Raw genomic sequence first — 15,043 nt, forward strand, 5'->3', positions numbered from 1 at the left:
TGCGACTAGCATGGATCCAGACCAGCCTGCGCAGTCTGATCAGGATCCATGCTGTTCGCTTACAGACCCTATAACAAGTAGAGAAACTGATAGCGAACAGCATGGATCCTGATCAGACTGTGCGGATGCGCAGGCTGGTCTGGATCCATGCTGGTCGCAAACCCATTATGTTGGTTTTGTCATGACACGGCTCATATTATAAAATGTTTAATGACTCTTCAAAAAGTTTGACTAACACTTTCACACCAACGTTATGAGAAGAAGAAAAAATCTTAAGAGTAGAATCTTTATATGCAAATTCATGATTATATTTCATGTTAACAACATTATTCAGTAAGGGATATACAGCAATAAAAATATGTACAATTAAAATCTGTACCATGATTTATTTTTCAAGAAACTGGTCAACAGCTGAACATGTATTCTATTAAAAAAATTCTTTGTTCAGTTAAGTATGAGGAAATAAGTATGAAAACAACACTGCTATATTCTACAAAAAAAATCCTCTTAGTTAAATTAATTCAAGTATGAGGAAAGAAAAGAGAAAATCTTTTTTTTCCCAAAAACTGTTTTCTTTTTTTTTAAAAAAAAAATTCTTGTTCAGTAAAAAAAAGGATGGGGAAAAAAAAATTTGAAAAAATTTTATTTTTCCAAAAAAATTTTTCCAAAAAAGTTCAAAAAAATTTATTTAAATATTTTAAAATAAAAAATTCAATTTTTCTTTCCCCTTTCCCCTGAATAATCCTTTTATTTTATTTAAAAACTTTTCAAAAAAATCTACAAAAAATTTAATTCGAAGTATTCTACTCAATGTTCTAAATCAACTATCTTCCATTTACTGTTAACAGGCAACACATGCCTTTCCTATGATACAATGATTTAATGTTCAAAAAATCTACAAAATTCAATGCAAAGTTTTCTACTCAATGTTCTAGATCTACTATCTTCCATTAACAGTTGCCAGGCAACATAACATAACTCTACTCAAGAGTAACTACTAAGAACTGTCTTTATGTGATCAGTTCTATATTATTTCATGGCCATAAAGAGAACTATAGGGCAGTGGTCACTCCCCATCACATCTTTACGGATAACATTGTCACACAAATCTTCCTTCAACCTTTCAGAGAGCACAAAGTAGTCTAGTCGCCTGAAAATACAGATTTAACATGTTACATGAATGATGTACATTATAAGAGGAAAGTATTAAGACTGTCTTCAAAAGGTGTCATTATGAACAAAATGTAAAGGTGTTCGATTAAAGTAGTGTTAGTTTATACAAATTTACTTTAGTTTGATTTTGTTGGAAGCAATAAGCTTTTTGAAACTCTTTCAACAGTGAGTGTAAAGTTTCTTGCGCAAGGAAATAACGGCTTGCCCCTGACAGGTTTGAATCCAGACGGAAAGAAAGTTTTTAGTTTGAGATTGTTACTTCAGAATGTATTCAAAAAAAGATATACCATCCAACGTTTTTGGCTCTAGCATTTCCCATATAGGTCCAGAAGGTATAAGCCCCTTCAGTTTCTGGGTACAGCTCCCTATAAGAGTCAATATATCCCTCTGCTAACAGATCTGTAAATCCCTGTCTCTCCTCCACTGTAAAACCTGCTGTCTTTTTATTGGTCTTTGGGTTAGCCAGATCTGCATGAATAAATTGTTTTAATTTACAAGTATACACTTTTACAAAACTTATCTTTTAAAAATAATGTGCATTTGAGTGATTTAGAATAACTCAACCTGATTCCTGCTAAATTTAATGAAATGGAATTGCACTGCTTTTAATTTGGAACTGTCCATGCCACGTTGAAGGGGTTTCACTATCAAAATACAGAATCTGAGCTACTGACAGTATAGAGTTTGGTCAGACAGCAGAGATGAAATGCTATATGTGACATATGACATGAAAATAAATATACAAGCATCATAATAATGAAAGTATAGGCAAGTTTTTATCAAAAAATATCAATAATAATCTATATGTTAACCTGGATATAGCGGTCACCTGTCTATAACAGCTGTTTAATGTTTGTTTGTTTGATTGGGTTTTACGTCACACCAACACAGTATAGGTCATATGGCCATGTTTCAGCTTTACTGGTGGAGGAAGACCTTGGGTGCCCTTCCATGCATTATTTCAGGCATGGATGGGCACCTGAGTAGAACCACAGATGTTCCATAAGCTAGCTGGATAGCTTCCTAACATAAAAGAATCCAAAGTCCCTGTCAGGATTCGAACCCTCAGCAGTGAGGGGCAAGTGGTTTGATGTCAACAACCTTAACCACTCGGCCACGTACACCCCATAACACCCATTTTAGTTAATTCCCCTCTCCAGACAGTTTAGACCGGACTTACCTATTTCTGTATGAGCAACATTCAGATCTCCACACATGATCACAGGTTTCGATTTGTTCAGATTATTCAGGTACTCTCTAAAGTCCACATCCCATTCTTTACTTCTGTATGGCAACCTTGGTAATCCGCGTCCAGAATTTGGAACATCTTAAAGTAATGAAAAATTGTATCACTGAAAATTTCTCTCAAGGCTTCACATAGGCTTATGTATACAACTATCACTAAAACTCAAATCATTTTGAGAGTTTATGAAATAAGTGACCATGAAAAATGTTGGCTCGAGTTGACATTGATGAAATTTTTTTGTACGAAGCATATTAATTATATATTGATATATGTATATCAAATAAAATAATAAAGAAATAGGCAATGTGATGAAAGTCATCAACCACACAACCACTGATCATAGGTTGTTTTGTCAACAATGATAAATGAGAAGTGTCAAACATATTTCTTTATCGAAAAGGTGACACATGATGCCATGATTAATTATCTTGATTCTAAGTTGCATTAAGTGACTCAATAGCCGAGAGGTTACTTGGCAACATTCCAGCTTTACTGGTAGAGGAAGAGACCTGCATTATTTTAGGCATGTACTTGCAAACGAGTACAACCACTGACTAGCTGGATAGAGCTTTAAAAAGACAGGTGTTACTTACAAGAGGTAACAAGGAAGAACTTGTCATACTCGGCTGTGATCACCCTTCCTTCTGCATCGTGCTTCTTAATACCTGAGGATTTTTTTTTTAAATAATAACATTAATTATATACAATGAAAGTAATAACAACCATTGTAATGCCACAATAACCATGGCCTGCAACAAGAACAATTGCCTGCCACCACAAGAACAATTGCCTGCCACCACAAGAACCATGGCCTGCTTCCACAAGAACCATGGCCTGCTTCCACAAGAACCATTGCCTGCCACAAGAACCATGGCCTTACAACAACAAGAATCATGGCCTGCCACAACATGAACCATGGCCTGTCACCACATGAACCATGGCCTGGCACCACAAGAACCATGGCCTGCCACCACAAGAACCATAGTCTGCCACAAGAACCATGGCCTGCCACCACAAGAACCATGGCCTGCCACCACAAGAACAATGGCCTAAACATCAAATTTTTTACTAATTCATGACATTTGCTTGAAAACACTAGGAAATAGTAACACAATACAGCCTCTGTAGCTCAGCTTCCTGTTAAGAAATTATCGCTTTACTATAACAATTTCCATTTTTCTTTAAGTAAGAATTCACAACAGATTTAACCTCTTTAAGCAACACATCACAGAATAAAACGAAGCAGTATACAGACATGAGTGTGAACTGTTCTCATCTACAGACACATGTATATTCTTCACCTATCTGGACAATAGAAGAAAGCATATAAACAAAAATTTTACTTTTTTTTGCACACTTCAGATCTTTTCCCAAAAATGCAGCTACAAAAATACCCAATTTGTGTAAAAATTTGTTATTTGGCTGGAATATTTTCTTCCAAATTTACAAAATGAGAAAAAAACTATTTTCTTCCGGTTTTTATTCAGTCTTGAATACATTTTTAGTCTTTTCACAAGTTACAATCAACTTTACCGGCCTTCTTGGATAAGTAACAAGTATCTATCAATTTTTCTACATGCCATTTACTACTAATCAATAATAATTTCTGAATCTGAAGTGAGAGACAAACGACCATTAGTCTCAATGTCTGTGATCTCTTGTCACAATGAGATTTTGCCTTGTTAGAAGATTGAACCAACAACCTCTTACTAATCCAATGCTGAAAATAGATTTCATACCTGGACCATAAGTGACATTGACTGGTTTGAACCAACAACCTCTGGTTTACTAACGATAATCCGATGCTGAAAATAGATTTCATACCTAGACCATAAGTGACATTGACTGGTTTAACCTTGCTGTAGATGCCAGTACCAGCATACCCAGCTTGTTCGGCCGAAGACCAGTAGTCGTGGTAACCATCTACCTTCACGTCAGCGGGTAAATCTGCTTCTGCACATTTTGTCTCTTGTACACAAAGGATGTCTGGCTGCTCGTCCTTGATGTATGACAGCCCGCCTTTCTGATAATAAATACAGTTCCATATGGTAATATACATACATGTATGTGTTTGAACAAGTATCTAACAGAAGATGAGGATACCTTTAATAAACTGACATGTATATTTAGGTTGGAAATGGAATTTTGAAAAACACAATATTTATTTATGTAAATTGAAAATGTTTTCTCATTGTACATTAAGTACAGATAAATATTTTAAGCTATGGATACAAACTTACGTCCATCCATGCTCGGATACCATTTATGTTCCACGAGGTTATCTTTAAATTGTATTTTCTTCCGTCTTTAGTCTGTGTGTCATGTGAGAAGTCCATTCCTGTAGTCAAGGATGCTTCCTTACGTAGCTTGGTCTTCTCTTCTGCTTTTGCTGCTTTAGCTTTCTTTGCTGGCTAGATAATGTATAAACAAAAACAGGAATGACTTTAGCTTTCTTTGCTGGCTAAATATGTATAAACAAAACAGGGATGACTTAAGCTTTCTTTGCTGGCTAGATATGTATAAACAAAACAGGGATGACTTTAGCTTTCTTTGCTGGCTAGATATGAATAAACAAAACAGGGATGACTTTAGCTTTCTTTGCTGGCTAAATATGTATAAACAAAACAGGGATGACTTAAGCTTTCTTTGCTGGCTAAATATGTATAAACAAAACAGGGATGACTTTAGCTTTCTTTGCTGGCTAGATATGTATAAACAAAACAGGGATGACTTTAGCTTTCTTTGCTGGCTAGATATGAATAAACAAAACAGTAAAGACTTTAGCTTTCTTTGCTGGCTAAATATGTATAAACATAATAGCCATGACGACAAAGTTAGACCAAAACTAGAAATGTGAAAAATCCTGCTGTGAATCAAAACTTGATAAGATTTATATCCTTTTCTTAAACAAAATTTATTTTCAATTCAATTCCATTGCAAATTAGTACAACATCACTCAATATGATTACGACTCAATTTTAAAGATACTTACAGGCTCCCCATCTTCTGCCTTTTTGCTTTCCTTCTTCTTTGGACTTTCAGCCTAAAATCATATTCAACATTTAAACATGTTTTAATTTATTATCATATAATCGTACCTACCTATTGCCTTGAAATGAAAATGTTGAAATTCAATTCAATAACATTATACCACTTGACTCTATATAATTTGCGTAATGGCTTTTTTCCTGTTTTGAATAAGGAATACACTTGGAAGTTCAACGGATTTCAATATCAAAATACAACAATAGTGCCATTGTCACCAAACACACCAGTCACAAATGCTCAGACTTATATCAATGAACATTTACATTGAAATCCCTCCTCAATTCATGAAACAAAATAGTCAACACTCAAAATTTTTTGTCTGATAATGGACCTTGGACCTCCTACTACACTATTTCTCAAGATGGTAAACATTTGTATCAAGTAATGAAACAAGAGCTGTCGGTAGGACAGCAACGCTTGACTATTCTTAGTGCTTGATAGTAAAAAAAATGCTTGATACAGTTACCTCCTCCTGTTTACAGGTTGGGGTCATGATGGTGAACAAGTGTGCAAAGTTTCAAAGCCATATGTCAATGGACTTTGAAAATATTTGAACTATTACAAAAACTTTAACGTAAATTCTAAGTTGAAAAAGGGGCATAATTCTGTCAAAATGCTTGATAGAGTTATCTCCTCCTTTTTACAGGTTGGGGTCATGATGGTGAACAAGTGTGCAAAGTTTCAAAGCCGTATGTCAATGGACTTTGAAAATATTTGAACTATTACAAAAATTTTAACGTAAATTCTAAGTCGAAAAAGGGGCATAATTCTGTCAAAATGCTTAATAGAGTTACCTCCTCTTGTCTACAGGTTGGGGTCATGATGGTGAACAAGTGTGCAAAGTTTCAAAGCCATATGTCAATGGACTTTGAAAATATTTGAACTATTACAAAAACTTTAACGTAAATTCTAAGTCGAAAAAGGGGCATAATTCTGTCAAAATGCTTGATAGAGTTACCTCCTCTTGTCTACAGGTTGGGGTCATGATGGTGAACAAGTGTGCAAAGTTTTCAAAGCCATATGTCAATGGACTTTTGAAAATATTTGAACTATTACAAAAACTTTAACGTAAATTCTAAGTCAAAAAAGCTGTCGGTAGGGCATAATTCTGTAAAAAAAATGCTTGATACAGTTACCTCCTCCTGTTTACAGGTTGGGGTCATGATGGTGAACAAGTGTGCAAAGTTTCAAAGCCATATGTCAATGGACTTTGAAAATATTTGAACTATTACAAAAACTTTAACGTAAATTCTAAGTCGAAAAAGGGGCATAATTCTGTCAAAATGCTTGATAGAGTTACCTCCTCCTGTTTACAGGTTGGGGTCATGATGTTGAACAAGTGTGCAAGTTTCAAAGCCATATGTCAATGGACTTTGAAAATATTTGAACTATTACAAAAAACTTTAACGTAAATTCTAAGTCGAAAAAGGGGCATAATTCTGTCAAAATGCTTGATAGAGTTACCTCCTCCTGTCTACAGGTTGGGGTCATGATGGTGAACAAGTGTGCAAAGTTTCAAAGCCATATGTCAATGGACTTTGAAAATATTTGAACTATTACAAAAACTTTAACGTAAATTCTAAGTCGAAAAAGGGGCATAATTCTGTCAAAATGCTTGATAGAGTTACCTCCTCCTGTCTACAGGTTGGGGTCATGATGGTGAACAAGTGTGCAAAGTTTCAAAAGCCATATGTCTATGGACTTTGAAAATATTTGAACTATTACAAAAACTTTAACATAAGTGGTTACGCCGACGCCGACGCCGACGCTCGGGTGACTGCAATAGCTCTACTTATTCTTATTGAATAGTCGAGCTAAAAAAGGGCATAATTCTGTCAAATTGCCTGATACAGTTACTTCCTCCTGTCTTCAGGATGGGGTCATGATGGTGAACAATTGTGCAACAGTTTCAAAGCCATATGTCAATGGACTTTGAAAATATTTGAACTATTACAAAACTTTAACGTAAATTCTAGTTCGAAAAAGGGGCATAATTCTGTCAAAATGCTTTGATAGAGTTACCTCCTCTTGTCTACAGGTTGGGGTCATGATGGTGAACAAGTGTGCAAAGTTTCAAAGCCATATGTCAATGGACTTTGAAAATATTTGAACTATTACAAAAAACTTTAACGTAAATTCTAAGTCGAAAAGGGGGCATAATTCTGTCAAAATGCTTGATAGAGTTACCTCCTCCTGTCTACAGGTTGGGGTCATGATGGTGAACAAGTGTGCAAAGTTTTCAAAGCCATATGGTCTATGGACTTTGAAAATATTGAACTAATTACAAAAACTTTACATAAGTGGTTACGCCGACGCTCGGGTGACTGCAATAGCTCTACTTATTCTTATCGAATAGTCAAGCTAAAAAACAATTAATCCATGAATGTAGAAGATATGTTCTGGATAAAAATCTTAACATTTCATCATCTCTAGTCTAGTGACTTTGACCTTTGCATTGTTTAACCTGGATTCTGCTGCAAAGACTAAGTCTCATGATAATAAATATTGTTTTATAATATAATCCCTAAATTCAAAGACTTCTTAACAGTCCATACACACATTTTCAAATCTTAATCTGACATTTGATCTCTGTGGCATTGACATTGGTCACTGGGACCTGAATTTCATGTGTCACTCTGTCTCTTATTGCAAATTTATGTTAAAATCCCTCAACGCATGCAGAAGTTTGGCTCTGGATAAGCATTTTTCTCAGACCATGCAAAGGGCAAAATCAAAAGCTGTACAATTTAGTCGTTTTTACAATCCAATGAGAATGTAAGCAAATAATGTCACTTTTATTGTTTTAATCACAAACTTTAGTTTTCCATTTTTTTTACTGTATTATATCCAGTGATCTTCTAAGCATGTTTACAAGTAGTCATATTTTTTTATGTTGTTTTTTGTCATTTGTATTTATAACAATCATGAATGCAGAGCAGTTAAAGAAAAAGTCATAATTATTATATTTACATTTGATGTTTGCTCTGTACTTTGTTCTTTAGACTTCTTTGGTGATGTCTGCAAAAAAAGCAACAAAAATTAACATAATTTTTTACTTATAAATTCAGTGTGATACAATATAACTTTAATTTAAATCTGAACACCTGAGCGATTATTTCACCATAATTAAAAAGCAGGCCAAAATCATAGAGTTCATTTTAATTTATTAGACTCCATTTGGTGAATTACCCAGAGCTATGTATAGAAAGTATCGGAAAACAGCGTTTAGCTTGGTTCTCGAATTCGTGAATAATAATGAAACATTTACAGATCTTTTGAGTCCTTTTGAATGACTCTGGATATATTTGTCATATCAATACTGATCTTGGAATTCAGGATTTTTTTTCAGAATATTGTGAACATGACCCATACCCATGGAATTGTGCATTTTAGCGATGTTTTGTAAATAATTGGGGAAAGATTGCATGTCTGAAATTTTGCAATGACTACAATCACTGTCTAGGAATGAGTAGCCTGGAACCACGTTGTATCGATCTATTTACCCATAAATCACAACTGCAGTTATAAAATTTAAATCTCCCTGAATCTTTATTTTGTATCATTTATTTTTATTCTTTTCAATCTTTTGTCATAATATTTGTCTGTTTTAAAATGTCAGCATAAATGTAGGAACTTTCAATGCTCAGACAGTTAATTAATGTCCTTTTAATAAGAACACACTATTTATAAGTCTATTATAATCTACAAGGTCTGACAGTACTGGAAAAAAGATTTTGATCATTTTTACGACACAAAACAAATGCGAAAGATTTTCGTGACACTGTTGTAAATGTAAACAATCAGTAGCTAGTGCATTTGCAAAAACATGGAAAGATTTGTAAATAGATCGATAAAATGAATAGCACGATACAATGGGGGGCAATCTCCTGGATTAGACCCCTATGTATTTTTCAGGCGTAAAACTTGTATATAATACACTAAAGAAAACGGAATGAACCTAATATATACTCCTGGTTTAGCCCACTAACTGACTATACTAGGATGGCATCTTGATTTGATGAATGCAAACAATAACAGTCTAGGATGATATAATCTTCAAACATTTACGCACTATCACACAAATGTATGCTTTATAAATATTAAGAACTCCTTTAACATGCACAACATTCCTGAAAATTTATTTCTCCAAAACAAAGAGCTCGCGAAAATAGATTACAAACAGATTACCTTCTTTTTGGGTGGCATTTTTGTAAGAGAAGAATATAAAGGTAACTGAATGCGCAACTGTTTAAATAAATTTATCAATCGTAATGTTTGTAGGGATGCAATCTTGAATTCTTTTTGCAACTTTCTTTATTTTCGTTTTGCACTTGCCGGTGTTTGAGTCAGACTAAACTGCTGACGAATTTGCTGACAAAATAAAAATAATAGGACACTGCTGGCCACTCTCTTCCATGCAAGTCATTGAAAATAACGGAAAACTTGACTGTTATAGAGCCCATAATATTTCGTATTCTACAGATGATATCGTTTTCTTTATTGATCAGTCAACCCTTTATAATCACAATTATATAGATCTATAATAGCTTTCTCCAACTCAATGTAGATTTCTAAAATACTTGTTAAGTGGTTCACATAAATACATTTCAGTACAATACAGGCTAAATATGAAAAACTAGGGGTGTCACGTAAGTCGTTTACAAGTCCGTTTAAATTTGCCTACGGGCGGAAAAAGTTTTAAATTAATTCTAAATATTACCTTAGTTTTTGACAATAATTATTGTTTGTATTTAAAGGGACTCGATCCGCTGAGTTTTTTTTTTGAAATGATGGGACTGAAAATATTTTTTCCAGGTGAATGTAACATTTCTTCTTCTTCCAATATAGTACAAACACATTTCGGCGTATACTCGTACTAGCGAAGCGCGGTGTGAGAAGTGTCTATATATGTACAAAGTGATTTAAAGGTAAAAAAAAACACCTGACAATCTATCGGTATGGTTGTACAGCTTACAACTGTCTTGGGAAGACTGTTCCAGAGGCGGATGGTGTATGGGAAGAAGGATCGTTGGTTGCACTGGGTTCTTGCAAATAGTACCAGGTAGTGAAGTTCATGTACTCGAGCAACCGCCTCCGTGGTCGAGGGGTTAGAGTTGATGACTTCTAATCGGCGTCGGTTCGAACCCCGGGAGACTCTCTGTTAGTTAAGCACAGAGGAAGGTAGTCTAGTACTGGTGTAACTCTCCAGGAACGATGATTAGGAAACTACCCGCCTATATGACTGAAATACTGTTGGGGAAAAGGCGTAAAATGAAACAAACAAACAATCGAGCAAAGATGATTGTGGTGAGGTTGGATGTGGGGTCTTCAACTAGCCGTTGACTATGCAGTACATCATGGTCACCTTGGTATGGGCACTGTGTTCCCGTAGGATAGGCCACTGTAAGTGTTGCAGCATGGGCGTCACACTACTGGTTCTTCTGTAGTCTAAGAAGACCATTCTTGCCGCTCGGCGCTGCACCATCTCCAGTTTCAAGATATTTGCCTCACTGAATAGGTCCCAGATGATAGAAAAGTATTCCACCAGAGGTCTCACGAGGGTCATATAGCAGAGCTCTTTGGTCCTTCTTGGGCATTGGTGGATGTTTCTCTGTAGAAAGGATGTGGCATTGTTGGCTTTCTTTGTAATGAGGTCAATGTGATGATTCCAGTTTAGTGACTTTTGGAAGTTGAGGCCTAAATATCTACTTCTTCTAAGATGTGTCCATGAATGTTATATGGTTGTCTAAAAGGTTTTCTCTTGTTTGTTATGTGGAGTATCTGGCATTTTTGAGGGTGGAATTCCACCAACCAACACTTTTCCCATCTTTGTAGTCCATCTAGGTCTTGCTGTAGGGCTTTAGCATCTTGGTCTGAGTGGATGGAGCGGTATATAGGGCACAGTCGTCAGCAAACATTCTAGTGGTGGATCCGGATTCAGGTGATACATACATGTAGTTGGGAAGATCATTTATGAAGACGAGAAATGAGAGAGGTCCTAGAACACTGCCTTGTTGGACACCGGCCTGAACGGGTGCTTCACGAGATTTGCTGCCATCTGGTAACACTCTCTGGCTCCAACCCTGTAGGAAGCTGTTTATCCATTTGATGTAGGTTTAGACCTCTAATCTTTGTGCAAAATTTCAGATCATTCGCGCACTTCGTTTTTCCACAATAATTATTCAAATTGTAAAAATGACCCAAACTGAAAAGCGTTTAAACACTTTTCACTCAAATCGGGTTAAGAAAATTATAAAAATACGATTTTCAATTTATTTCAAAGTATATTTCTTAACTATCTTTGCATATATTTCTGTTTAAAGTGCCCCAGTTCATTAATGTAAGAAATTCAAATGTTATGTTTTTAGGCTTTTAAACCTCAGTGTCCTGTCCCCTTAATTAAGCTGTTCTCAACAATGTGTTTTTCCGATCTGATAGAATACGGTAGCCGTTTGATGGCCTAGTATATACGTTCAATCAAAGATGTTATATTTCTGATCCATGAAGATCGTTCAGCACGATATTTTTTTGTAGAATTTTAGTTCCTTCTGTTCTGAGTAGTTTCCAGTAAATCAGTTTTGTAATACCAAAAGTTAGCCAAAATCACATTTCCTGTTTCAACGCCATATGACGTACATTATGTGAGTGCGCCGTAAAACCATCAAAATATCAGTATGCCAACTGAACACTGCATAATCACCCTAAAGACATGTTGCCTGCTTTTTAAGTGTGTCTTTTGACGTCATATTTGTGATACACATTGTGACCATACACCGCTTCCCATGGAATGGCAAGAAAGTCGTGCAATGAAAATTCTATAATTACCGTATTAACAGTCTGTGAATGCAGGGCTGGGAATCAAAAGTTCTGCGTCGTATCCTACAAAATGTAAACAAATGCCGCCAGCTTGGAACGAAAAACGCATGTTTTTGTTTATAACTTTTTTTGTTGGAAATGACCTGATATATTTATTAACACGCTACACTATTTTCCGCTTCGTTCGGTATATGTTCTTGCACAACCATTTTGTAAAACAAAAGTTAAAACGAACTTGCAACTCGAAGCGGGACAGAATTTTTATGAAAATGTGTGGATACGACGCAGTTCATATTGCTTTATCTATGATCGTTTTTTCCTTCAAATCAATTATATACTCGTTTACAGAGTTCACCATAAACTTTAAAACATAATTTTGCATCATTTACTAAACTTTCATTAAAAAGAGATGTTTATTTTCCAAGAAAATAATGATTTTTACGAAATGTTCACGAATGTTTCTTGTTCAAATGTTGAATACTGCTGAAGCGGGTGCGAAGCGGTGTGGAACAATCACCAAATCAAAACGAGTCAACATATTCATTTTACATTTTGTGGTTTTGGGAGTGTTTAGTTCTGTAATTTGTTTTACAATCATACTTTTGCTTTAGGGCCAAACGCCGCTTTATATCACTGTCGTAAAGCTCGATTTGATTGAGCCCGAGACTTTTTTATGGGCGGTACTGAAAAATGCAAGCAAACTTCTACGCTCCTAGCACCGGCTGAAACAAATTGTCATTTTCATGTTCAAATGTTGAATTCTGCTAAAGCCGGTGCTATGAAAAATGGACTTGCACTTTTTACGATCATCCATGTTTTTTGGCCGGTTTAAGTCCCTACAATAAGCGGAAGAGATCAGTGATCACATGAGTAGTAGGAGACACAAAGAACATTAACGGGGCAAAACGCGTTTTTTATTTATTTATTCAATGGCCATAACTCTCAACCCGAAAACCCGTGTTATATGTGCAAGAAATGGAGCTAACGATCTATCCTGTAAAGTTTCAAAGAAATTGTATTAGTGGTATTACAGGAGTAGTCCGAACAAATTTAAAAATAAAAGTTATTAAAGGGTCGTCACTCTGACAACAATCATTGAACCGGAAAATGACCATACTATGCACAACTAGAATTGGTACTGATCATTCCTGTAAAGGTTGGATGTAGTTTCTGTGCAGTAGTTCAGACATGCTTCGGTGTAGCTGGCAACACAAAAACACCTCTGTTATTGAAGGACCATAACTCAGTCCAATTAACCTCTGAACCAATCGGCATTTATTGGCCGAAGACCCAAACAAGCCTGTAACATTTTCAATGCTGCTTTTTAGCATACTTTAACTATTTTATCTACTTTTGACTCTCTTTATTGTAAATGGATAAGATAATTGTTTAAAGAAATTACAGGATGTATTACATAATTATCATATACGTCATATAGATTTTATGAGAACACCTGTCAGTAATTATGATTTGCCATAAAAAAGAAGATGAAAGAAAAAATAGTTAACGTTTTTCGAAATGATATAAACGTTTTGCTCCAAGTTTAAATAGAAAGCGCTGATTACTTGAAACAGAGCAAATTTGATCCGTAGTAAACAGATAATCTTAAAAAATCTAAAAAAATTATATTAAAATAGGATAAAAACAAATGAACATACAAACGATGAAAAGGAATTTGTTAAACTGGTTTACACTAACAAAAAACACAAAACATAAATATAAGAAACAAAACAAGAATGTGATGTTATGGAAATTTGATTATTAATGTATCAACATCGATTGTTCATAATATGCTTTGGGCAGTAAAACAACAAACACATTAAAATGTTATTTTCATCCATGATATGAAAGACTATAACAAAAATTATATATAATTCTTAGTCAAACATAGTCAATTATATAATGCAAATCCTCTCACAGCATTTCTGTTTTAATTTTTCGTCAATAATTTACCTAACGTTTTTTTGTCATTATTTACTTTCTGTTTTATAAGACGTTCGCTGAGTTATAAGACGTTCGCTCAGCGAAGAATATTTCACGTAAATATTATTTTTTTAGTTATGGAACGTGTGTGGTTCTACTCTGGTGTCCGTTTGTGCCTGAACTAATCAACAGAGGACCACTCCAGTAAAGCTGGAAAGCATTTAACTTATATTGTTGGTTCGGTGAAAAACTCAACAAAAACATAAGTTATTGGATACTTGTATCTGTCTTATTAATGATATAGCATGGCGGTTTCAGCAAATGGATTAGACATTTAAATTAGCAATTATATCTTAAACTATGTAGCTAAAACTCTATGTTCAAATAATCATCCTTGTAGCATCCATCTTTCAGTCATCACTTAATATCTGACACAAAGACTTTGATTGACTTTGGTATTTAAGGTGATTAACCTTTTACCCCATGAGCATAATTATTGTGAAAAATGGCCGTTTTCATTGAAAAGCCTTCTGTTACAAGTTCAAACTGCTATGAAACTATGAAAAATGATTCAATACTGATGAAACTTGGCACAAATGTTAACTGGACCATAGCATCTGTAACAGCATGCTCAATCGTAAATTTCCTGTTACCATGGCAACGGGGGGACGTCTCAAAATTACGAAACATCACTATTTTACATTGGTTTTTTTTTTCATCAAAACTGATTTCAAAGTGCTTTCCCCTTCTGGCAACCCCCTGATGTACCATTTTGATGGGGGGCGGCGCCGAAGAAGTGGTCACTTATTTTTACAATATTTCTCAAACGAAAAAACA

The 15,043-nt window shown here is 35.0% G+C and overlaps 1 protein-coding gene across 1 annotated transcript; it reads right to left on the reverse strand.

The window, feature by feature from the left end:
• Positions 1-779: 779 nt before the first annotated feature.
• Positions 780-9,835, reverse strand: LOC132752801 (DNA-(apurinic or apyrimidinic site) endonuclease-like). The gene is made up of 9 exons (XM_060743187.1): positions 9,656-9,835; positions 8,438-8,485; positions 5,412-5,462; positions 4,660-4,830; positions 4,244-4,442; positions 3,013-3,084; positions 2,354-2,500; positions 1,461-1,641; positions 780-1,150 (listed from the first exon to the last, which is right to left on the reverse strand). The coding sequence occupies exons 1-9, from the start codon at positions 9,671-9,673 to the stop codon at positions 1,030-1,032; spliced, it is 1,008 nt and encodes a 335-aa protein (XP_060599170.1). The 5' UTR covers positions 9,674-9,835; the 3' UTR covers positions 780-1,029.
• Positions 9,836-15,043: the final 5,208 nt, after the last annotated feature.

The sequence above is a fragment of the Ruditapes philippinarum genome, unplaced genomic scaffold, assembly GCF_026571515.1.
Source record: "Ruditapes philippinarum isolate M1 unplaced genomic scaffold, ASM2657151v2 ctg395_1_1_1_1, whole genome shotgun sequence".
Taxonomy (NCBI): Eukaryota; Metazoa; Mollusca; class Bivalvia; order Venerida; family Veneridae; genus Ruditapes; species Ruditapes philippinarum.